This window comes from Lissotriton helveticus, chromosome 7 (genome assembly GCF_964261635.1).
Source record: "Lissotriton helveticus chromosome 7, aLisHel1.1, whole genome shotgun sequence".
Taxonomy (NCBI): Eukaryota; Metazoa; Chordata; class Amphibia; order Caudata; family Salamandridae; genus Lissotriton; species Lissotriton helveticus.
Window position 1 is genome coordinate 1,696,612,668 of NC_136068.1, and position 27,211 is coordinate 1,696,639,878.

Here is a 27,211-nt window from a genome sequence, read left to right on the forward strand (position 1 = left end):
ATTTTACAACGCTGTAAGTCTGAAATAAACACGTTCTAAACATATACTTTTAAAAATCCCGTGGGGAGGGAAAACTGTCAATATTTTAACTATGTATCTATACATTACTTATTTATGATGTTTTAGAAAGCTATACCCGTCTCCTTTTGGTCACTTCAAGAAGTCGTCCAAATGAACGCATAACAAATGACAGGAGCAGTGGTAATACAATGTTTCTTCGATGCCACAGGTGCCCTGGCCATATGATGCATGGTTGGTTTCTCCTAACCACTTCTTCCGACAAGTCCTCTTTTCGTTCTTGCTTCTCAAAAGCTCCAACCTAGCCTGTATTAGTTACTGTCTGCTGATCTGTTATCACTCAGTAGCCCAAGTCTGCCTAATAATGCTACTTCTGTTGAGACGGAGACCAGTTGCATCCCGGGTGTTATGTGCTGCAGCCATAACTTTCACCTCCCATCCAGTGCTTAGTTTGTAAAAAACTTAACTAGCAGGACACTCCGCAGGAGACAACTGCCGCTTGGACCACCCATTGCCCCAGCCAACACTGCCAATACCAACACAACTGCTATTACACTCTTACAAGTTTGACAATTTAGAATATTCCAGGCCCTGAAAGCTATCAGAATGCACTGGGTGACAGATATTAGTAATTTTTAGTGAATACTGGGTTAAAAACAACTGTTGTTGTGCCCCTCTTTAATTTAGACAGTGCCACCATGTGGCAGAAATCATAAGTACCAGTGTAACAGTTAGGTGCTGTTGCGGTCACGGGAAACCACCGGCTAAAATTAAGCACAGCTCCGGATCCCATCTCTGTCCCCCCCCGTCCCCAGCTCTACTTCGACCCCTTCTAACTGGAAAGGTCTCACCTTTGGGACCTTATAAGTATTTAGTTATGCAGCACAATATCCTTGGTGCAACAACCTCAACTGTTGCATGGCTAAACACTTGTCTCCCAAGGCGCGACCTATTGGCTATGCCAATGCTTTTTTATTTGTTGCCCTGCTCTCTTGCCTGTATGCTACTTTTCTCTCCATGCTGCCCATTTTGTATACTTCTCCCTGCGCTGTGTTGCTCCCGCTCTTGCCCCCTGTGTTGTGTTGCTCCCGCTCTTGCCCCCTGTGTTGCTCCCGCTCCTGCCCCCTGTGTTGCTCTCGCTCTTGCCCCCTGTGTTGCTCCGGCTCTTGCCCCATGTGTTGCTCCCGCTCTTGCCCCCTGTGTTGCTCCTGCTCTTGCCCCCTGTGTTGCTCCCGCTCTTGCCCCCTGTGTTGCTCCCGCTCTTGCCCCCTGTGTTGCTCTCGCTCTTGCCCCGTGTTGCTCCCGCTCTTGCCCCCTGTGTTGCCCCATGTTGTGTTGCCCCCTGTGTTGTGTTGCCCCCTATGATCTGTTGCCCCCTGTGTTGTGTTGCCCCCTGTGTTGTGTTGCCCCCTGTGTTGTGTTGCTCCCTGTGTTGTGTTGCCCCCTGTGTTGTGTTGCCCCCGCTCTTGCCCCCTGTGTTGTGTTGCTTCCGCTCTTGCCCCCTGTGTTGTGTTGCTCTCGCTCTTGCCCCCTGTGTTGTGTTGCCCCCTGTGTTGTGTAGCCCCCTGTGTTGTGTTGCCCCCCGCTCTTGCCCCCTGTGTTGTGTTGCCCCCCGCTCCTGCCCCCTGTGTTGCTATTCACATTCCCACACCCTCCATGCTGCTCCTGCCCTACCTGCCTTCGGTGTTCCTTCCGCGAACCCGGAATTCTATGTTGCTTTCCGTGCCATAGTTTTTGCTTCCCACTGCCTTTCCGTATTGCTGTCCCCCTATCTTTGTGTTGCTTCCCCTGGCCCAGTCTAGAAAGAAAAAAAAACACAATAATGCAATAGGTCTCGCCGTTCATTAAGTTAAAGCCATTTGCTTTGCTATACAATACCATTAGCAAAGCAAATGGCTTTAACTTAATCAAAGGCGAGACCTATTGCATTTTCAATGCTTGTTTATTGTATCTATTGTGAAAATATTTCATGGATCTTACCTTTCTGGTCCAACATCCCTTTCTGTTATTTAGCCAACTTTATCAAGAGTGACAAGAACGAACTTCTAACAAATGCACTCCTAAACAGTCAGGTCGCCAGGCGAGTTTGAAAGATGGCCTGAGGTCTGGCCGTGTAGATCTGAATCAAGGGGTTGGTTTTCCAGGAGGTTGGAGCCTTGACAACAGTTTCGAAATGTCAGCGAAAGGTCTAATGAGGAACGGTGTGTCAGCCGTCAATTTGAATGACCTTTAACAGTATGGGATTCAGTCGGACAATCATTTAAAGATGATAGCTGTAGCTTTAAGTATCATTAACTAGACTGTTAACAGGGCAACTAAGAGGGGACACAGTAGGGTAGGTGCATGGATTTCCCCAACATTATGCGAAATACATTTTGCTGATAATCTGTATGAAAAATGTATCTGAGGGTATTTTTAGGATGTTAAAGTCCCTCACTAAAAAATGTCTCCTGGCTGTTGCAGACATCATTTTTATAAATCCCGCAACACATCTTATTGTCACACCAGTTTTCTGAGGGCAAAAATGATGCAAACGACCATAACCACCCAGGGAGAAAAAATATGTGAAATTGAATAACCTCTAAATAGGAATTATTTAACATTATGTTTGCATAATAATATGGCCACTCATGAATTCTAAAACCAACATTTGAACGAGGAGGCGCTATGTTAATTGGAACCTGAAATATAAATGTAAGACTTACTGCAGAATGAGGGCGTTCTCCATTCTGGTATCTGAATGCCAAGGACTTGGCATGCAATAACATAGGCAGTGATGGCATTGCAAGTTGCTGTGAAGTGCCCCTTGTACTGACAAGCATCAAAGAGACAGTTGTTGAAGAAGGGTGTTGGGTCAATAGTATTGTAGCATTTACTGAATGGCCCGTCGACCTTGTTGACTACCCCACAATATTGGCCACTCTTGTATTTTTCTTTCTCAGCATCAGTGCACAGCGGGCAGCTCCCAGTGCATCCAGGTTTGCACCCAGGTACATCTCTAATCTTCCAACTGTTAGCAAACTGAGCAACAGTGGTTGCTTTGACCCCGTTCTTCATGGTCAGATCATCACTGCTAACGTTGTTGCCGTTTCCACAAAGGCCAGCGACTGCATTGGCATATGTGCTGGGCAGAGAGACCCTGACATGGCTGTTCCAGTCGAATGTAACTGAAACTTCAAAGTCTGTCTTGACTACCCCTCTTCCTCCGCTGATGAAAGCGATGATTCTGTTAGTTCGGAAGTATAATGGTAGTGCTGTGAGAACGCCATTCGCCTAAAGGAAGAAAAGAGAAGACACTGTCACTTTCCTGGTTCGCTTGCTCACTTGTAGTCACGCCACAATACACCATGCCACACACCCAACATATAAAGCCGGTTTAGAATACAAGGAATGCAGTGGTATCAAGAGTAGCATTCGATGGACAGGGAGATGATGTTTGAGCCACTTTGGTGATGGGGTGAAAAGCAAATCCATGCAGGCTGATGTCCCACCCAAAGATATTGAATGGTCACTTCAGTGATGATTCGGCATTTAAATCAAATAATACATTCTGATCCACCATTTGATCAAGGTAGATATGACATCTTAATGTTTATGTCATCAGTGCTTTTGCATTATTATGGGGGATTCCTACGTATCTATTCGTGTGCCCTAAATTAGGGCGGCACAGGTGGGTGGTTATATATGTAAATGCCAAATTAAATACGTAATACCTGTAAATCCGTTAAAAAAGATAGCCTTTATCCATTATTTGTATGATTTGCGGTTTCAAGTGTGGTGTCAGAGCATGCCAAAACGTTTCTCTTGATAGACATTAATCCCATGCTCTCTATCTTCAGACTGCATGAAGGTATTTTGATATTCAGAACAGAGTAGAACGGTACATCTATATTACGATGACATTGTCTCAAATAGCGTTGTAAGATACGAAAGGTAAATGCCATATTTGGATACCAGAGGCGTAGCTAGAGCTTGTGCGGCCCGGGGCTATCCCTCAGATTGCCGCTCCTGGTGGGAGTTGGGAGGGGAGTGCTGGGGAAAAAGAACCGAGAGACACGTAGTATCGCCGCTAATAGTTACCTTGATCATGCAAGTTACATGCACATACATGACATGGTCCAAGGCCACACAATTGAATACACTGGTGACCGGCAGTACAAAGTAGAACACACAGCCTGCCACCTTGCAGGATTTCAGGAAGGGCCTAAAAACATGGTTATTCGATTAACGTCCCTCATCAGCAGCACAGCCTCCACCCCCCAGCGCCTAGATACCCTCACAGGTGATAAGTAGCGCTATGCAAATCCTATTTGTTTGATTGATTGACAGCCGATTTCCACACATCGGTGTGCTATATTAGTTTTATATGTAATACTGTATTTCTTTGCAAGTTAAGTGACTCTTCAATGGAGATTGTGCTGTCTACAAATGACAGTGTGCAAACACACCATACTTTAATGATATATGTGCAACATTGTGAGTTCAGTGATGAAGCACTGATGGCAGCGACGCCACTCTGAAAATTGTTCAAGCACCACTGGGTGTTCCCAATCCTGTTTCTCTTAGTTATTACCTTCTCTGACTCAAGGAAATGCTGATCCCCCTTCCATGTGAATGTGTCACAAGCCCTCTGGATATTGTTAAGGCAGGTATTGTCCTGATAATGTGGTAACCAGATATTTTACTCATTTTCAGGCCCCCAAAAACGAATTCTCTCTATACCAACCACCTGCATAAAGTAAGCACTGCATACAGGACATAGATGAGTCACAAGAGTTGGAAGGCCTCCTGCACTTATCCTTCCCAGCCCTGGAGCCACTGCCAGTGGCTGCTCGCTGCTGCTGCAAAGAGATGAGCTGCCTAAGTAAAGTACAGCTGGAGCTCTTGGCTGTCCGAGGGTGAAGTATAGTTCATATATACTCCATACACTTCCTCCTTATCGCTCTATTCTCCCCTCTTTCTGCTTTACCTCTCATTCTTCCAACACAGAGCCCTGCTACCACTATATGTTTGTCTGTCCCTCCTATACCACCTTCTTATTCCTCGGCCCACCCAGCTCACCTGCCTGCTGATCCTTCATCCACTGCTGCAACTGATGGCTTTTCCGTGGCCAATAATGGAGGGCGGGCGTCTCGGAATAGTGTAAGCATGTTATGTTGTGTACTTATTGTTATACCGTTCCAGGATGGCCATCATGTTGCATAAAGATGTAACGTGACGGCCATCTTGGAAGTTATACTAAATAATATTCCAAGATTACCACCTGCTGCTATTGGCTTTGCCACATTTCTGCAATCAGTGGCAAAGTCAATATCAGCAGTGAACAGGCACTGGTAAAGCAATAAAACAAGGTCTGTTAATCCGTTTTGGTACGGTAACATCCCAATATATAAAAGCTTACAGAGGGACTGTGAGAATATGCATTATGCTGTTCCCTTCTAAAACAAGGCTCCTAGTAGCGGGCAGTTGAACACTACTCCTGTGAAGTAATGAGGAGCAGATATCCTTAAGTAGAGTGCTTGGTTCACTGACAAAAGGTGTTGCAAAAAAGAAAGTTGGGCATTCGGTCATAAAAGAATCTACAGAGTCTCTGCTGAACTTGTAAAACTTCTTAAACTTGAAGTTCACTAAAGAGAGAATGTACATACAGGTAAACATATGCACAGGATTCCATGCTGGTTTATTGCGTTAGCAAATTTACTATTCAAAACGTATTCGCAGTGCTCTTAACATTTCTACCGAACTTTGGGTCTCATATAAACGTTTTATGGTTGCAAAGCCTGCCTGTAATTTGAAAAATTTGAAGGTTAATGTAAAACAGCGGCGGCAGACAGCAGCACGCACCCCCAGGCATTGTGGGCAAAGCAGGCTCAGGCAGCACGCACTCAATGGTCACAGCACTCCGGCAACCTCACGCATGCAGCCATGGCCTGGGGAACTTTATGACTGGCACTGGCTGCGGGTAGGTGATCGAGCACTGACATGCCAGGCTGGCACAGTCTCACTCACTTGGAGGCAGCCCCCATCACTAACTGAACCCAGGACTGTACCTGACGTGCTGCAAATGCGGGACCCTGCCCCACAACAGCTGAAACAAAGGCAACTCTATTAAAAGAAAAATGTTTCCTACCGAACAACTGGAACCAACGGAAAACTTTGGGAAAAGGAGGCCCCTGCCCTGCACTTCGCGGAAAGCCAAGCCAATAGTGTGAGTCAACTCTGTGCTGCACCATCCTGCTGCCGTGGCTGCCCTGAAGGTGTTGAGGTCAGGGAGGGAGGACAATCAAACTCCTAGCGGCTGCATGGGCAGCTCCTGGGGGCCAGGTCCATTGGCAGGATTTGGAAAAAAAAACACATAACGATGGTGCCTGCCTCACACTGAGTCCGAATGGTGCAACATTGTCAGAGTCATTTCACGTGACCTGATAGACTGGCGCCAGCGTCCGGGTCCCACTCTAGCAGAGGGCGTCAATTTGATACTAAATGCCCAGGTGTGATCCTTGGCGCATAGTGTCCCAGGCGGACGCCAAAAGGTGTCAGTGGCATAATAGGGAGTGGGTGGTGGGGGGGCAGGCCCACTGAGGGCAGCCCTCCCCCTCCAGCAGGTGTCACTCATGTCTCGATCTGGTGTCGTCAGATCCGGGCTGTACTCTGATTGACTGGTGTCCAGTTGCAGCGGCCTTAATAATGTATCTGGGGCCTGGGAACACTGACTAACACTACTGTAAAGTGTCAGTCAGTGAGTGCCCCCAAACAATTATACACACCGCTGCAACAGGCCACCAGTGTCACGCGGCCCCCGCCCGCAGAATAGTTCCGACTGGGGCAGTCTACCCCCCCCCCCCCCCCAGCTACTCCACTGCATATGGAGCCTGAATAAGAACCTGTTCCAGTTGCTCTTTCTAATTTCTGCCGGTGATAAGACCCGACCCACTTAAATCCTTATTTGACACTCTCTCTTTCCCCACTCGCTTCTTTAATGTCCCGCCAATATTAAACTTACTCTCAGCCTTGCAGTACCACACTCACTCTCTCTCTCTCTCTCTCTCGCTCTCTCTTTTGCCCTCTTGCGCCTCTTGCGCGCTCTCTCTCTTTTTCTCTCTCTCCCTTCTCTATCTTTCTCTATATCTCTCTCGCTCTCTCTCTTTCTCTCTCCCCTCCCTCTCTCGCTCTCTCTCTCTCTCTTTCTCTCCCCCTCTCGCTCTCACTCTCTCTCTCTCTCTTTCTCGCCCCCTCTCTCTCTCTTTTTTCTCCCTCTCGCTTTCTCTCTCTTTCTCTCTCTCTCCCTCTGTCTTGCTCTCTCTCTTTCTCTCTCCCCCTTTTTCTCTCCCTTCTCTTTCTCTCTCGCCCTCTCCCTCTCCTTTGCTTTCCCACCCACACGTCCCCACTCAGAACTTTAAAATGTAGATGCGGAAAATTCAGGCTGAAGCATGGGTCAAAATATGCAGCAGTGTTGACTAAATTGTGCAACAAGAAAAAGCAAACTATGTAGCATAATGGGGCGCATTATGTGATATTATTATTTCATTATTTTGATATTTTATGCTTGCTAACACTAGACATGGATTGCACTTCATTGGGACTAGTATAACACCTGAATATTGCTATAAGCAATCAGAAGGTGACCAGTCAACCGTAGGAAAGAACCTTCCACTCAGCGCCACCACATGTCAATGCAATTGTATAACTTTTGAACCATTTGAACTAAAAACAACCTCTTTAACAAACTGCAGATTATTCAGAAGATAATCGATTATGTGGCCAATGCGGCAAATCCACAGCTATGCGAAAAATGCCACGCCTGCGCAATCGCATAATTCCAGTGGCCCGGTCCATAGGTCCCTGATCAAGGAACCGTTCTATCACTTGTAACATTCGACATACAAATTATTGTGGTGTGAATTAATGATGAGTAGAATATTTTTTCATTTAGCCAATAGAAAAATAAAACATATTTTTGTTTTACTTTTTCCATTAATGTATTTTTTATGTAATACTGCAAGTTAGTATTAGTCTCAGAGTAGGAAGATTTTTTTTTAAAAACCTGAGTAAATCTATTTGCTAATTATAAACACATTTTCACTAACTTTTTGCGGAAAAGGAAATCCTTTGCAAAGCGTTTCTGTCATATCACTTTTTGCAACTCCTAGGTACTATGTGATGGAAGCCTGCAGCCTCTTTAGTGTGAGTGAGTGAAAGTGTTCAGATGTCTGTGCGGTTCATTTGCACACTGTGTCCCCAAATAAATTATAAAGGCCGCAGCGGCCACAATGGGCCACCTGTGCCGTGCGGCTGCCCCCAAAATTGTGACGCCTGGGGCGGACCACCCCCACAGCCCCCCCTAGCTATGCCACTGTTGGGTACAGTGACCCCTATTCCATTTTCGTGACATTCTAAAATAAAATATCCAACCTCTACCACTTCCATGTCTACTGTGCTCTGTCCATTGCTTCACACTGCTTCCTGTCACACATTTGTGCTTCTTATCCTTCTGTTACCAAAGTAATTTCCATATCCACCCTGCTCTCCTTCACAATAGCAGAGCCCCACTTAGCATGTTACTGGTATTTCATGATTAAACCATACCTCCAGAGTTGTCCTTCTGTATGGAGAGAGGGTTGAGTTGAAGGTTGCAGCTTCTGTGTCGTTACAAATGTCACATGCCTGAAGACCTTTGTCCAATCATTGGCTTTCAAAAGACATATTGGCCTGATTTATATCTTAGCGGACGGGTTACTCTGTCACAAAGGTGATGGATATCCAGTCTGCTGAAATATAAATCCCATAGATTGTAATGGGATTTATATTTCGGCAGACGGGATATCCGTCACTGTTGTAACTGTGTAACCCGTCCGCCAAGATCTAAATCAAGCCCGTAATATCCACAAAGGTTTCACATAAATTGGTGGGATCTCGAAAGATAGGAGAATGTGATTGTAAAGTAAAACAAGTGTTCCAGTTAGGAGACAATGGTAATATTTGATACTCACACTTAAAAGATATTTTGTTTTTTAAACTATTGTTTGAGGTGCCTAACTCTAAAATATTATATTTTGCACACTGATACGGTTATATACCTACCAGGATCTGGTGAGGGAATTCTTTGCTGAGGGTTATGGTTAAGCCGTAGGCCTCCAGTGTCACCACCTTGGTGTCTGAAACTTTCTGTCTACCTCGGTTGTCATTCTGAACTGTGACTGTGAAGGCAGTGAAAGAGGGATCTTTGGAGACAAGGCCAACCAGTTGATAGACGCAGGTGCCCATGAAATCGAATCTATGTCCATCAAAGGTGGTGTAGTGAGGATCTCCAGTCTTGGTACAGGTGGAGTAGCTGGCTGGGAAACAGTTTTGAACTCCATTGACCACCATGCATTTTTCGCTGTCCTTGCATTTGCTATTCTTGCAGACCACTGTGCCAAGAGTTGAGTCACACTTACAGCGCACTTGGCAGGTGTTATCAGACCAGAACTCCTCATTGGGTTTGTAGTAGAAGCCATTAGAAGTGCAGCCGCAGCTTGCCACAGGGACACATTTGTTGACACTAAGGACATAGCGATCATTACACTGGCAGGTCTCAACGCAGGGTATTGTGCAGGTGGCAGGGGCAGTTCTGTTAGAGCAACTGGCGGGACAGGCGTTCCCACAGGCCTCATAGTGACTGTTCTCACCACAGGGAAGTTCTGGAAGAGACAGATAATATATGTTAATTCACTACAACATGAAAAGATCACAATAATGGAAGATGAATGGAAGATCCAGATGTTCTTTAGAGAAGAACAATAGATGGTAGAAAAGGCAGCAGCAGAATACCTGTGGCCTATGATTCTTATATATAAATTGGGACTGCAATAATTTCCAAAGGTTTGTCAATACAGTTGTGCCCATAAAGCATTACTGACTGAAACTGTATTGAATTATTGTAACAGGGTCGGGGCGGGAGGCCTTGAGGACTGGTGGACCCATGACCCTAACTTCCCTCCTTACCCACAGACTGACTCTCCGAGGGCGGATTGGGACAGCCGTTCAGAACAGGACGGTGAAATCGACCCCGGCGCCTTCAACTGGGCGTATGATGACCACGACGAGACTCCGCCCCCGGCTGACGTCGGAGGCTCCGATTTGGTGAAAGGACAGGAAGTCCTGTATTCGGCGTGTGACATCACCCCGGAGTGCCGAGAAGGAACGGGAGAAAAAGGACCGTGGAGAAAACGAGAGAAGAACGGAGAGGACAGGAGAACTGAGAGCGGAGGAGAGCCAGGAGGCCAACGACCCCGTGATCCGCCGTGCCACGCTCCCGAGGGAGGAGTGTGGCTTTCCCAGGTACGGCGGCGTTGGGCAACCTGGGTGGGGAGAAAGCACCCCCCTCTGTGTAGATTCTGTAAATACCCCAGTGTGTGCCTTTCCCGTGTCTTTACCTTTTCCCCACCCTCCCCTTCCTTACCCATCCCGCGTTCCTCACACCAATCCTCCTTCCTGAGCACTGACACGGCAGCTTATACATATCATAGGTGCCCCCTCACCATCACTCGGTCCTAATGCGGGCAGGTCGGTATCAGACCATTAACTAATGGCTTCCCTCTGTTGGTCTCCCTTTTCCTTGGGGTCCAGAGACGGCCCTACCGCGACGAGGGAGAAGGCACCTGCCAGGAGCCACCGAGACCGAGAGACGCCGCCAAAACGGACAAACTGGAGTTTGCCAGAGAAAGACTTACCTTCAGAACCCGGCGTACCCTGATAATAAAACCCAGTTTACGAAAACATTCTGGTCTTCAGCCTCCTACTGTTACCGCGCCCATCTCCACCACCCCTCCCACACCCACAATTATATAGACTAAAAGATACAGAAATTCTATGTGCACTGTAATGGAGGTTCTTACAATAAAGTTCAACACCAATTAGTGGGACCCCCTGGTGTGAACTGCCATGCAGTCGTGGGGAGGTGGTTTACATCCACTGTTTTCTTTTAACCTTTGAGTATTGTTTAGGGAGAACAAGTTTCTGCCCAAAATAATATAGCTCCTGTAATAATAGCATGCCCAATGTTTTCTAAGGATAAATCCTCCAGATCAAATCTGGAAGACTTTGTCCCTGAAAATAAAGGCCTGCAATTACAGGTTATGAAATGATTGTAGATTAAGTCATAATCCTCTACTAATTATACTCTAGATAGAGATTCATGGGCATATATAGAAATCATTTTTGTGATTGGAAACAGTCCGATTCACAGAATTGGGCCATTTTCTGACAGCAAAAATGGTTATATATATCTACTAATCATAAACTGTGATTTAGCAACACGTTACCAAATCTCTATTTGTACTTGCGATTCAGTATTTGGAAGGGGATTCTTAGGGGTGTCTCTTCCGAATACAGAATTGCAGTGATATGTATGGATGTTTTGTGGATGAATTATGTTCACAAAACATTAATTTTTTACCAACACTTCAGAGGAGGTGGTAAGCATTCACAAATGGCAAAGGGTCCCCAAGGAATCCCTACCCCTTTGTGAATGTTGGTGGAAACATATTTTAAGTGTAGGTGATGGTCACATTGACTACTGCCTACTCTTAAAAAGTGAAGATGAAGTCTAATTTTCTTATTTTAAACACGTTCCGTTTTTTCAAAGGTAAACTGGCTGCATTAAAAAAAAACATTGCTTTACTAAAAAAAAAAAGAAATTCACATGTATGGTGTCTGCTGACCTCATCTGGGCCACCATCCCTTTGATGGCAACCATTCCTAGTGGGTCGCAAATTGAACCTATCTCATTATTATTCATGAGGTTTGTCTATTTGCAAATGTAATAGGAATGGCTGTTTTAAGAAATCTTTATTTTGCACATTAGGAAGTCGCAATTCCTATTTTCTGTACATGAGGCCCCAGATATATGGAAATCAACCTTGGTGCTGCTCTAATAGGAACAATCCAACCAGAATTACCAGGTCAACACCATTCTCTCTGGTACTTTAGTGTAAAGGGCATGCCCATTTGCTGGACCTGGCCCACTCTGCAGGGTCGCCCCCAAACCATTTTCCTTCCTCCTCCTATTTTCTTTTGTTGAATTTGTTTTTGGTGGTCTTAGAACTCTGTGAACTTTAGCATCGCTAACGAGTGCTAAAGTGCTCACTCCCCTGAACATGGCATATACCTAATTGGCATATTTAATTTATTTATAAGTCCATTGTAGAGTTGTGTACCATATACCCAGGGCCTGTAAATGAAATGCTACCATTAAGTCTACAGTGCTGCTCCAACAAATGATGGACGGAATGCTGAATTAATCAAACATTCACACCCAGTCAAGAGATCTGGCTTATATCCATTGTTCGTTTGCTCACTACGCCACCCCAGTTTGGACCCAGCCATATGCAACTCAGTCTTGAATCTGCACCTCATGGGAACAGTCCAGCCCAAACTGCCAAGAAGGGTCCTCCCTGGATGGGAAACAAACAACCTGGGACCAGCTTCAGGGTAACACCACTTATCAGCCAGGCACAGCACCATTAAGACTACAGCGCATATTGTGCCACCTACTTAAGTAGCCCTCCAAAACATGTCCCAGGCCTGCCATTTCAGCCTGAATGCAGTGTCTTATTCCCATATTGGCTTGTCATTTAAACCCCCTTGCCAAACCTTAAACTCCCCTTTTGTTAAATATAAGTCACCCCTAAGGCAGGCCCGAGGTAGCCCATTTGGCAGAGTGTTGTGTAATTAAAAGGTTGAACATGTACTTTTAAGTTACTGTGAAGCCTACACCTTCCATAGAATAACATTGAGGATTCCTTAATACATTTAGTAAGCTGCAATTCCTAATTGAGAGGAGGTAGAAAGCTCATATTCCGTACCGATGAAATTATAACAATGAATCCTCTTCAATGATAAAGTCAGCTTTTTCATTACAGTTTTGAAAATTTCACTTTTAGAAAGTTGGCATTTTCCTGCCCTACAGCCTGTCTAGGGTCAAATGACGGGGTGTAGCTGACAGACTTTGTGAATTCTTCCCAGACAGTCACATTATAGAGGGATTAGGTGGGATGGGCAGAGTTCAGCACAGCCACACTTACTCCTTAATAGCCAGTTCTCTGCCTTCACACTTCACACTGAGCCTGTATTATTATTGCAGCCAAAGCAGGGAAGTCATGGCATTCCACTTCAAAGAACCTTTCCAGCACCTTTTCCCACCTTCCAGAAGAACGGCACCCAAGTATAAAAATATGAAATTTAGACTCGCTCTTCTAATGGACCTGTTAGAGCCAAGTCCTGTGCACATGTTTTAGAGTATTGGTTTTAGTGTGAAAACCATTTATCAATGTACTTTCTGTTCAGAAATCATAAAGGTCAACATCAGGAGTATCTTAATAAAGATCATTTAATATCAAGTATTTTAGGTCAATGCAGAAAGAAAACCAGCCGACACTTGTTTTGTCACGAAAACGTTAGCTTGTGACTCTTCAGGGCTGGGAAGTACAACAAAGCATATGGTATATTACAAAACAAAAACAAAAAACCTGAAATCAATGGACACGGAAAAGTGAAATAAAAGTAAGGCGAGGACTCTGAAGGCACCCATAATCTTGTGGCTACCCTAGTAGAGTAGTGCAGAAAGAACATAAACCGTGACTTCACTGCACACAAATGAGAAGCATCTTGTGACATATAGAACATATCCTCCTAAAAGCTTGGGAGGAGGAAAATTATCATAAGAAAACCATATTATACTGGCCTAAAAATGTAATCCAAAGAGGTGTAATTGAGTGCAAACGGTGAGTTGCTTGTTTCAAGGTGACTTCACGAACATGTTAACGATACATACAGTGTGCCAAGATATTTCAAATATCTAAAACAGAAGGCACAGAATAGGAGCAAAAAACAAATTTAAACTCTCATGAAGATTTGTACTGTACAACCAGCTTTGACGCTCTAAATATATACTAAGGTAAGCATATCACAAGAACAGTAACACCAACCATGTTGTGCTGATATATCAGTATCTAAAAGAAACTAATGTAAGCATATCACAAGAACAAACACACCAAACATGCCGTGTTGATGTACCAGTATCAATACTCTTAAGTTGTCTAACAATGTCATGCGGACGTGGCAAGAGCGAGTAAAGAATAGAAAAGTTCCGAATCTACCTGAAGGGAAAGACAATCTGTAGTGCAGGAGTCTAAAGAAAAAATGTGCAACGAGCGATTAAAAAGGAGAAAAGCACGCCAACAGAAAAATACAGTAAAGTGAATGAAAAGGAACAGGCATAAGAACTCACTGTAGTACCAGTGATACTTCCATCTCGGTAATCGCACGGGTTCATTAACTATAAGACAGAGGTATTTTATGAAAGGCAATGATGGGAAGGCAAGTATCGCCAATCCTCCGGTAGTAAAAGTCAACTGAAAACAAACACGGGCGGATTAGTTCGTCCGTGTTGCAGGGAGACCTGTAAAAACGGGAAGCGATCAGAATACACCAAAACTACATGATGGGGTGCAAGGGGTATACAGTCAAAATATTGAGTAAAAAATATAGAACTACATTAATATTGAGTTAAAAATATAGAATGGACAGAATATCAAATGGACAGAATATAGACAACAAAAATATCGAATGTAATTGACAAAATATCGAATGGACAGAATATAGACGACAAAAATATCGAATTTGAGGTAAGTAAGTTAATATTGATTTACATAAATATAGAAGGTCAAACTATCGAAGTATATAATATAGATGTTAAATATATTGATTTTTTAATAATATCACATTTTTTAAAGTGTTTTTTATGTTAGTATATGTGTGAAAAGTGTATAGTTATTTTATAATTTATTTTAAGTAATGAATTTTATGGTATTTAATTTTTGCGTAATTTAATTCTGTAGCGGGTTTTGGGTTTATAGGGGAATAGGGTGGGAAGTAATTTAATTTTATAATTGATTAAATGTTTTAATGTATTTATTGGTATTTATCTTGAATTAATTGTTAATTAATTTTTAATTGCTAATTAATTAAGTTATAATTGGTAATTCATTTTTATTAATTGATTATTTGATAATTATGTTAATTTTATTAATTTATTTTCTGTAGCGGGTTGTGGGTTTATAGAGGAATAGGGTGGGAAGTAATTTAATTATAATTGATTAAATGTTTTAATTTATTTATTAGTATTTATCTTGAATTAATTGTCAAATAATTTTTAATTGGTAATTAAATCAATTATAATTGGTAATTATTTTTTATTAATTGATTCATTGATAATTATGTGAATTGTATTTAAGTTTTTTCTGTAGCAGGTTGTGGGTTTATAGGGGAATAGGGTGGGAAGTAATTTAATATTAATTGATTAAATGTTTTAATTTAATTATTGGTATTTATCGTGAATAAATTGTTAATTAATTTTAATTGGTAATTAATTAAAATATAATTGGTAATTCATTTTTATTAATTGATTAATTGATAATTATGTTAATTGTATTAATTTATTTACTGTAGCGGGTTGTGGGTTTATAGGGGAATAGGGTGGGAAGTAATTCATTTGTTATTAATTAATTTTTTTAATTTATTTATTGGTATTTATATTTAATTAATTGTTAAATATTTTTCATTTGCTAATTAATTAATTGAAAATTGGTAATTAATTTGTATTAATAGGTAATGATTATTAATAAATAATTTGTATTTATATTTTTATTTGATTAATGATTATATTATATTACATTTGTAATTATTTTTAATTAATTTTTAATTGGTATTAATATATATATTTTTTTATTAATATATGAAGTATTTACTTTCCCTATTGTTGCACTCACTGGAGTGGGAATAGTAATTTGTACCCCTACGCTATCCTACGCTTTCTCTACTGTTGAACTCTCTGGAGTGGGAATAGTAATTTTTTCCCCTACTCTATCCAACGCTTTCCCTACTGTTGCACTCTCTGGAGTTGGATTAGTAATTTATACCCCTACACTGTCCAACGCTTTCCCTACTGTTGCACTCACTGGAGTGGGAATAGTAATTTTTACCCTCCCACTATCCAGCGCCTTCCCTACTGTTGCACTCTCTGGAGTGGGAATAGTAATTCTTACCCCTACGCTATCCAACGCTTTCCCTACTGTTGCACTCACTGGAGTGGGAATAGTAATTTTTACCCTCCCACTATCCAACGCCTTCTCTACTGTTGCACTCTCTGCAGTGGGAATAGTAATTTTAACCCCTATGCTATCCAACGCTTTCCCTACTGTTGCACTCTCTGGAGTGGGAATAGTAATTTTTTCCCCTACGCTATCCAACGGTTTCCCTACTGTTGCACTCTCTGGAGTGGGAATAGTAATTTTGACCCCTATGCTATCCAATGCTTTCCCTACTGTTGCCCTCTCTGGAATGGGAATAGTAATTTTTACCCCTACGCTATCCAACGCTTTCCCTACTGTTGCACTCTCTGGAGTGAGAATAGTAATTTTTACTAATACGCTATCCAACGTTTTCCCTACTGTTGCACTCACTGGAGTGGGAATAGTAATTATTACCCTCCTGCTATCCAACGCTTTCCCTACTGTTGCACTCCCTGGAGTGGTAATAGTTATTTCTACCCTCCCGCTATCCAATGCTTTTCCTATTCTTGCACTCTCTGCAGTGGGAATAGTAATTTTTACCCCTACGCTATCCAATGCTTTCCCTACTCTTGCACTCTCTGGAGAGGGGATAGTAATTTTTACCCCTACGCTATCCAACGCTTTCGCTACTGTTGCATTCTCTGGAGTGGGAATAGTAATTTTTACCCCTACGCTATCCAACACTTTTCCTACTGTTACACTCACTGGAGTGGGAATAGTAATTTTTACCCCTACGCTATCCAACGCTTTCCCAACTGTTGCACTCTCTGGAGTGGGAATAGTAATGTTTACCCCTACGCTATCCAACACTTACCCTACTGTTGCACTCACTGGAGTGGGAATAGTAGGTTTTTACCCTCCCGCTATCTAATGCTTTCCCTACTGTGGCACTCTCTGGAGTGGGAATAGTCATTTTTACCCCTATGCTATCCAACGCTTTCCCTAGGCTTGCACTCTCTGGAGTGGGAATAGTAATTTTTACCTTCCCGCTATCCAATGCTTTCCCTACTGTTGCACTCTCTGGAGTAGGAATAGTTATTTTTACCCCTACACTTTCCAACGCTTTCCCTACTGTTCCACTCTCTGGTGTGGGAATAGTAATTTTTACCTTACGCTATCCAACGGTTTCCCTACTGTTGCATTCACTGGAGTGGGAATAGTAACTTTTTACCCTCCCGCTATCCAACGCTTTCCCTACTGTTGCACTCTCTGGAGTGGGAATAGTAATTTTTACCCCTACGCTATCCAACGCTTTCCCTACTGTTACACTCACTGGAGTGGGAATAGTAATTTTTACCCCTACGCTATCCAACGCTTTCCCAACTGTTGCACTCTCTGGAGTGGGAATAGTAATGTTTACCCCTACGCTATCCAACACTTACCCTACTGTTGCACTCACTGGAGTGGGAATAGTAGGTTTTTACCCTCCCGCTATCTAATGCTTTCCCTACTGTGGCACTCTCTGGAGTGGGAATAGTCATTTTTACCCCTATGCTATCCAACGCTTTCCCTAGGCTTGCACTCTCTGGAGTGGGAATAGTAATTTTTACCTTCCCGCTATCCAATGCTTTCCCTACTGTTCCACTCTCTGGTGTGGGAATAGTAATTTTTACCTTACGCTATCCAACGCTTTCCCTACTGTTGCATTCACTGGAGTGGGAATAGTAACTTTTTACCCTCCCGCTATCCAACGCTTTCCCTACTGTTGCACTCTCTGGAGTGGGAATAGTAATTTTTACCCCTACGCTATCCAACGCTTTCCCTACTGTTGCACTCTTTGGATTGGGAATTGTAATTTTTACCTTCCCGCTATCCAATGCTTTCGCTAATATTGCACTCTCTGGAGTGGGAATAGAAATTTTTACCCCTATGCTATCCAACGCTTTCCCTACTGTTGCAATCTCTGGAGTGGGAAAAGTAATTTTTAACCCTACGCTATCCAACGCTTTCTCTACTGTTGCACTCACTGGAGTAGTAATAGGAAATGTTACCCCTTCTGCTATCCTATGGTAAAAATATGTTATATTTTTTATTAATATTACATTCATATATATATATATGTTTGCTCCTGAGATTGCACCAGTCTCCCAGCACTCACGAACGGGTGCCTTAAAGCGGGTGGTGCCCCCGCCTCTATGACTGCTCCACGTTCCGTAGTTTCCACCACAAAAGACCAGCACTCACGGTAGCGAGCTACAAAATTTATTTTAGCTCACGGTGTTTCAGACGCGTTTCGGCATTCGCGTTCGTCAATGATAACATGGCGCCGCCGAAACGGCCGTTTTTTATGTTCAAACATCATTAGTGGACATAGTCATAGGACAATAGTATTACATCTCGGGCGCCATCTTAGAGTGGTGTAACACACTCTAGCATTACTGACCACGTGAAATACACAAGGCTTCGGCACTCTTCCAAAGCTCAATCATGCTCATAGATGAGCTATTGTATCCCATACATGTATTTGTAATTAAATCACTCCCATTACACCCTTAGAAAAGAGGTAAAAAGGGTCCCAAGGGGTCTGAGAATATACACGGTCCCAGCCTACGAGAATCCCGACCCACTACTCCTTCAAAAATGGTCAGAACACACGGCACATTCGTGTGAAGGAATGCTAATGATTCTTATCGAATTTGCCTGGAGTGACCATGCGAAGGTACGGAAAAACATTGAGGAACTAGACTTGGAGATCGGGAAAGATGCGGACAAAGAAAAACAGGATAATCTCAGAGAAATCATGAAGAAGCGCCTCAAGACCTATGAGGGAAAAATACGAGCCCGGAAACAAGAAAAGTTCGAGAGGGATGAACGAGATTATGCAGCGGGCAGAATCCTGACGTTCGCAAAGAAGTATGACGCCCCAAGGAGGATGCTGCAAGTGAAGGCAGCGCAGAAGCCCAGTGAGCAACCCGAGACATCTGAATCGGAGGTAACCACACCGGAACAATCCGACGATGAGAATCGACCGGGCAATAGCTCAGGTGATAAATCGGGGCTTTTTCAAAACGAGTTCCAAGTCATTCGGCAGTCATGGCAAAACAATACGAGAGGGAAGCCCCCAGAGCCCCAACAGAAAGGCGGCGGAAAACAAGGAGAGGGGGCCGTAGGAGCAAAAGGAATAGGCTCTCCAATGCTTACCAGGAGCAAGAAAAAGTTTATCAGGAGACGTTGAGCGAAGTTATGCCTGACAACTTGACTATCATCAACTTGACCCCACGTGTACTGACTAAGACAGAAGAGAGTGTGCTGCAGCTAGGATTATCGTTTTGTCCGAAAAAGAAATTAGAATACACACAGACACGGATAGATTTATTCAAGTTTGCCAGGAAACTGAAGTTGCACAAATTTTTCAAACTACGCCCAAAAAAAGACACTGGTTTTTCGAGGAGGGGAACAGAGGAGAGTACGGATGTTTTACTGGAACGAGACTTGCCAGCTATTAAGGTCATGGTGGATTTAAGAACTGAATCAGAGCCAACAGAGGGATCGGCCGAACCCTCAGGAATAGAACAAAAAAGTGCTTCAACCTCTTTCAGGCCAGTATCCACCTTTGTTCCTCAAATGCCGAATGATATCATTGATACATTTGTAGAGAATGTTATAAGAGATTTGACATTGATGAGGGAGAGTGGGAATATTTTGACTAAGGATGTCAACTTCACTAGAGAACAACATCAGGCAATGGATAACTTGAACAATGACCCTTTGATAATTGTGAAACCTTCAGACAAGGGTGGAAACATTGTCTTGCAAATACTTGTGGCATACAATAAAGAAGCTTTGAGGCAATTGAATAATGAGACTTCATATACGAAAGTTCAAAGGGATGTATATGTGAATAGCATTGGGGACTGTCATACGATGCTAAAGAAATGGTATGAAAAGGGAATGTTGGAAACAGAGGAGTATTTGTATTTGAGGAAGCTTAGCCCTGTCACGCCCTGTTTTTACCATCTCCCTAAGGTACACAAAAATGCCACGCGTCCCCCAGGGAGACAAATTGTCTCGTCTCAAGGGAGTTTGCTCGAACATGTTTCAGTGTACATTGATCATTTTTTGTCTGTCTTTGTGGTGAAATTAAGATCTTACACGAAAGACACAAAAGATTTCTTGGGTAAATTAAATGATGTTGTCTGGAGAGAAGGAGACTTAATGATAGCTATGGATGTCACAAGCCTATACACTTGCATATCACATCAGCAAGGTATAGAGGCGGTACGGTATTTTCCGAGGAATAGGGAAGCCAAATACACTGAGCACAACAGAATGTTGATAGAATTTTGGAGCTTTTGTCTACATAACAACATCTTTCTGTTTGAGAGTCAATATTTTAAACAAGTGTCAGGGACTGCGATGGAAACCTGCTTCGCCCCCAGCTACGCGAATTTATTCGTGGGCTGGTGGGAGGAGCAGGTGGCCTGGGCAGCGGACAAAGGTCCATGGACGGAAAAAATCGTCACCTGGCATAGGTATATTGATGATCTCTTCGTCATCTGGAGAGGTATGAAGGAGAGTGCTCTTGAATATGTAGAGGCTTTAAGTCAGAATGAATACAACCTGGAATTCACAGTGGACATAAGTGAGGTCTCTGTGAATTTTCTAGATCTGGAGGTTACAGTGGTTGATAACAAACTCTGTACTAAACTCTATCGTAAGCCCACTGCGGGAAATTCCATTCTGCATGCCCGCAGTGGCCATCCCTCTAGACTAATAAACAGTATCCCCTATGGAGAATTGCTCCGAATAAAGAGAAACAACACTAGGAGCATAGATTATGAAAAGTATGCAGCCGAAAGTATGGCCAGATTTCGTAGGCGAGGATACAGTGCACAGACTCTAGAAGGCGCTAAGCGTAGAGTTGACTCGGTAGCTAGACAGAATCTCCTTGAGACAGGCATCGAAAGAGGAGGAGAAGAGGATAAAATCAGCAATTTTAGAATGATCACTACCTTCTCGCAAGATGCCTCTAAACTGAGAAACATGTTCAACAGACACTGGAAACTTTTACAAATGGATCCAGTGATTGGAATGGATATTCCAAAGAGACCCCTGATAACTTATCGTAAGGCCAGGTCCCTCAAAGACAGCCTCACCAATAGTTATACCTAGAAGGTTATGTCGAAGGGTTTTGAAAAGGATCTAAAGGGATTCCACCCCTGTAAAAAGTGTAAGGCCTGTGCTGGAAGTAAGAAAGTTTCCACATTCCAGATACCGGGAATGAAGCAAGGAAGATCAATTAATACATTTTTGACCTGCTCCACACCGTACACAGTGTACTGCTTACAGTGCCCATGCGGATTGAAATATGTAGGGAGCACTATTCACCCTGCAAAAATTAGGGTTTTGGAACATGCAAGGGCCATAAATAATGGAGACTTGACATACCCAGTGGCCCGGCACTTTAAAGATTTCCATAACGGGGATAGGAACCTTTTGACATACTTTTGTTTAGACCATGTACAGCAGAACCCCAGGGGGGGAGATAGATTGACGACTCTAAGAAGACTTGAGTCCAGGTATATTATTGATTTGAATACTAAGACACCTGGAGGCTTGAATTCGCATGAGGAACTGGCAGTACATTTAGGGGAAAATTGATGTAATGAAATCAAGAAATGTGTTGTAACTGGATTTGATGTATTATTATAACTTTGGGTTATAAATTGTTATTTTATAGGTGGGTGATTGTAATTATGGACATTATGGACATTGTTAATTTATCTAGGAGCGCAAATTAACTGAAATAACAGTGAGAGACATTAGCCCATCTAAGGGCGTAATGGGAGTGATTTAAATACAAATACATGTATGGGATGCAATAGCTCATCTATGAGCATGATTGAGCTTTGGAAGAGTGCCGAAGCCTTGTGTATTTCACGTGGTCAGTAATGCTAGAGTGTGTTACACCACTCTAAGATGGCGCCCGAGATGTAATACTATTGTCCTATGACTATGTCCACTAATGATGTTTGAACATAAAAAATGGCCGTTTCGGCGGCGCCATGTTATCATTGACGAAGGCGGATGCCGAAACGCGTCTGAAACACCGTGAGCTAAAATTAAACTTGTAGCTCGCTACCGTGAGTGCTGGTCTTTTGTGGTGGAAACTACGGAACTTGGAGCAGTCATATATATATATATATATATATATATATATATATATATATATATATATATATATATATATATATATATATATATATGTGTATTAATACATCAATTTGTATGTTTTTTTAACTTACATTAATTATTTATTAATTTTAAGGTTATTTAAGTATTTTAAGTATGTTTAAGTTAATTATATGTATTATTTCATTAATTTTTAATTACTTTAACGCATTTAAAAAAATTCGATATTTTGACTATATTTTTTAAAACAATATTTTTGATTCGATATTTTTGTACTTACCTGTTTGGAGACAGGAAGTCAATATTTTTGTATTCTATATTTTTTACTCGATATTTAGGTAGTTCTATATTTGTGTCATCGATATTGTTTCAGTGATCCGGTGCAAGGATATACAGACGGCATAAGAGCAGCGGGCTTACCTCAGCTCCCTGGTACGTCGGGCGAGAGAAGTGAAAACAATTAGTAATTTATACCCCTACTCTATCCAACGCTTTCCCTACTGTTGCACTCATTGGAGTGGGAATAGTAATGTTTACCCTCCTACTATCCAATGCCTTTCCTACTGTTGCACTCTCTGGAGTGAGAATAGTAATTTTTACCCCTACGCTATCCAACGCTTTCCCTACTGTTGCACTCACTGGAGTGGGAATAGTAATTTTTACCCTCCCACTATCCAACGCCTTCTCTACTGTTGCACTCTCTGGAGTGGGAATAGTAATTTTGACCCCTATGCTATCCAACGCTTTCCCTACTGTTGCACACTCTGGAGTCGGAATAGTAATTTTTTCCCCTACGCTATCCAACGGTTTCCCTACTGTTGCACTCTCTGGAGTGGGAATAGTAATTTTGACCCCTATGCTATCCAATGCTTTCCCTACTGTTGCCCTCTCTGGAGTGGCAATAGTAATTTTTACCCCTACGCTAGTCAACGTTTTCCCTACTGTTGCACTCACTGGAGTGGGAATAGTAATTTTTACCCTCTTGCTATCCAATGCTTTCCCTACTGTTGCACTTTCTGGAGTGGGAATAGTAATTTTGACCCCTGCGCTATCCGACGTTTTCCCTACTGTTGCACTCTCTGGAGTTGGAATAGTAATTTTTACCCTCCCGCTATCCAATGCTTTTCCTACTCTTGCACTCTCTGGAGTGGGAATAGTAATTTTTACCCCTACACTATCCAACGCTTTCCCTACTGTTGCACTCTCTGGAGAGGGGATAGTAATTTTTACCCCTACACTATCTAACGCGTTCCCTACTGTTGCATTCTCTGGAGTGGGAATAGTCATTTTTACCCCTACGCTTTCCAACACTTTTCCTACTGTTACACTCACTGGAGTGGGAATAGTAATTTTTACCCCTACGCTATCCAACGCTTTCCCTACTGTTCCACTCTCTGGAGTGGGAATAGTAATGTTTACCCCTCGCTATCCAACGCTTTCCCTACTGTTGCACTCACTGGAGTGGGAATAGTAATTTTTACCCTCCCGCTATCTAATGCTTTCCCTACTGTGGCAGTCTCTGGAGTGGGAATAGTAATTTTTACCCTCCCGCTATCCAATGCTTTCGCTACTATTGCACTCTCTGGAGTGGGAATAGTAATTTTTAACCCTACGCTATCCAACGCTTTCCCTACTGTTGCAATCTCTGGAGTGGGAAAAGTAATTTTTAACCCTACGCTATCCAACGCTTTCTCTACTGTTGCACTCACTGGAGTAGTAATAGGAAATTTTACCCCTCTGCTATCCTATGGTAAAAATATTTTATATTTTTTATTAATATTACATTCATATATATATATATATATATATATATGTCCAAACAACAAGTTGCCCCATTGGAATGCCACACACGAAGGGGTATCAAGCACACATGCCACCGGTAACAGCACACCAGCTTGTTGTACTCCACTCCAATCAGGCCATACGCGTTTCGGGCGACCTCCCGCCCTTGTTCACTGGCTGCAATTCGGAAACAGAGGCTGAATGTTAGCACGTATTTTATTCAACAATAAAGAGACACGCCCCCTTGGGCGGTGACGAAAGAGCATGCTGGTAAATGCAGTTCATTGCCCCACATGTATCGTGCAAAAAAAACCCCAGTGGGTGCCTTGATCTGTCCGAAGTGTCACAATGTCTTTACCCAAGTGGGCGGATTGAAGTAACAACAGTGCCACTCTGCTGTCAATATATACCGATGGCTCAGGCCCCCCTCGTTCTTCTAACCGCTCTCAACTCCGAGCAGTGCAGATCCGCTGAAATATGCGGCGGGGCATTCCGCGACCAGGCTAGCCGCTTTTAAATCCAAACAACAAGTTGCCCCATTGGAATGCCACACACGAAGGGGTATCAAGCACACATGCCACCGGTAACAGCACACCAGCTTGTTGTACTCCACTCCAATCAGGCCATACGCGTTTCGGGCGACCTCCCGCCCTTGTTCACTGGCTGCAATTTGGAAACAGAGGCTGAATGTTAGCACGTATTTTATTCAACAATAAAGAGACACGCCCCCTTGGGCGGTGACGAAAGAGCATGCTGGTAAATGCAGTTCATTGCCCCACATGTATCGTGCAAAAAAAACCCCAGTGGGTGCCTTGATCTGTCCGAAGTGTCACAATGTCTTTACCCAAGTGGGCGGATTGAAGTAACAACAGTGCCACTCTGCTGTCAATATATACCGATGGCTCAGGCCCCCCTCGTTCTTCTAACCGCTCTCAACTCCGAGCAGTGCAGATCCGCTGAAATATGCGGCGGGGCACTGTTGTTACTTCAATCCGCCCACTTGGGTAAAGACATTGTGAAACTTCGGACAGATCAAGGCACCCACTGGGGTTTTTTTTGCACGATACATGTGGGGCAATGAACTGCATTTACCAGCATGCTCTTTCGTCACCGCCCAAGGGGGCGTGTCTCTTTATTGTTGAATAAAATACGTGCTAACATTCAGCCTCTGTTTCCGAATTGCAGCCAGTGAACAAGGGCGGGAGGTCGCCCGAAACGCGTATGGCCTGATTGGAGTGGAGTACAACAAGCTGGTGTGCTGTTACCGGTGGCATGTGTGCTTGATACCCCTTCGTGTGTGGCATTCCAATGGGGCAACTTGTTGTTTGGATATATATATATGTGTGTATTAGTACATCAATTTGTATGTTTTTTTTAACTTACATTAATTATTTATTAATTTTAAGGTTATTTAAGTATTTTAAGTATGTTTAAGTTAATTATATGTATTATTTTTATTACTTTAACGCATTTAAAAAAATTCGATATTTTGACTATATTTTTTAAAACAATATTTTTGATTTGATATTTTTGTACTTACCTGTTTGGAGACAGGAAGTCGATATTTTTGTATTCTATATTTTTTACTCGATATTTAGGTAGTTCTATATTTGTGTCATCGATATTGTTTCAGTGATCCGGTGCAAGGATATACAGACGGCATAAGAGCAGCGGGCTTACCTCAGCTCCCTGGTACGTCGGGCGAGAGAAGTGAAAACAATTAGTAATTTATACCCCTACACTATCCAACGCTTTCCCTACTGTTGCACTCACTGGAGTGGGAGTAGTAATGTTTACCCTCCTACTATCCAACGCTTTCCCTACTGTTGCACTCTCTGGAGTTGGAATAGTAATTTTTACCCTCCCGCTATCCAATGCTTTTCCTACTCTTGCACTCTCTGGAGTGGGAATAGTAATTTTTACCCCTACACTATCCAACGCTTTCCCTACTGTTGCACTCACTAGAGAGGGGATAGCAATTTTTACCCCTACACTATCCAACACTTTTCCTACTGTTGCACTCACTGGAGTGGGAATAGTAATTTTTACCCCTACGCTATCCAACGCTTTCCCTAATGTTGCACTCTCTGGAGTGGCAATAGTAATGTTTACCCCTCGCTATCCAACGCTTTCCCTACTGTTGCACTCACTGGAGTGGGAATAGTAATTTTTACCCTCCCGCTATCTAATGCTTTCCCTACTGTGGCAGTCTCTGGAGTGGGAATAGTAATTTTTACCCTCCCGCTATCCAGTGCTTTCGCTACTATTGCACTCTCTGGAGTGGGAATAGTAATTTTTACCCCTGTGCTATCCAACGCTTTCCCTACTGTTGCTATCTCTGGAGTGGGAAAAGTAATTTTTAACCCTACGCTATCCAACGCTTTCTCTACTGTTGCACTCACTGGAGTAGTAATAGGAAATTTTACCCCTTCTGCTATCCTATGGTAAAAATATTTTATATTTTTTATTAATATTACATTCATATATATATATATATATGTGTGTATTATTACATCAATTTGTATGTTTTTTTTAACTTACATTAATTATTTATTAATTTTAAGGTTATTTAAGTATTTTAAGTATGTTTAAGTTAATTATATGTATTATTTCATTAATTTTTAATTACTTTAACGCATTTAAAAAAATTCGATATTTTGACTATATTTTTGAAAACAATATTTTTGATTTGATATTTTTGTACTTACCTGTTTGGAGACAGGAAGTCGATATTTTTGTATTCTATATTTTTACTCGATATTTAGGTAGTTCTATATTTGTGTCATCGATATTGTTTCAGTGATCCGGTGCAAGGATATACAGACGGCATAAGAGCAGCGGGCTTACCTCAGCTCCCTGGTACGTCGGGCGAGAGAAGTGAAAACAATTAGTAATTTATACCCCTACACTATCCAACGCTTTCCCTACTGTTGCACTCACTGGAGTGGGAATAGTAATGTTTACCCTCCTACTATCCAATGCCTTCCCTACTGTTGCACTCTCTGGAGTGGGAATAGTAATTTTTACCCCTACGCTATCCAACGCTTTCCCTACTGTTGCACTCACTGGAGTGGGAATAGTAATTTTTACCCTCCCACTATCCAACGCCTTCTCTACTGTTGCACTCTCTGGAGTGGGAATAGTAATTTTGACCCCTATGCTATCCA

The 27,211-nt window shown here is 42.6% G+C and overlaps 1 protein-coding gene across 1 annotated transcript in view; it reads right to left on the reverse strand.

The window, feature by feature from the left end:
• Window positions 1-27,211, reverse strand: part of LOC144769643 (IgGFc-binding protein-like) — a 388,460-nt gene that overhangs the window by 111,028 nt on the left and 250,221 nt on the right. Inside the window, exons 14-15 of the mRNA XM_078653819.1 lie at window positions 9,100-9,698; window positions 2,724-3,291 (exon numbers count right to left, since the gene is read on the reverse strand). Coding sequence (XP_078509945.1) covers window positions 2,724-3,291; window positions 9,100-9,698 — 1,167 coding nt within the window. The remainder of the gene's footprint in view (window positions 1-2,723; window positions 3,292-9,099; window positions 9,699-27,211) is intronic.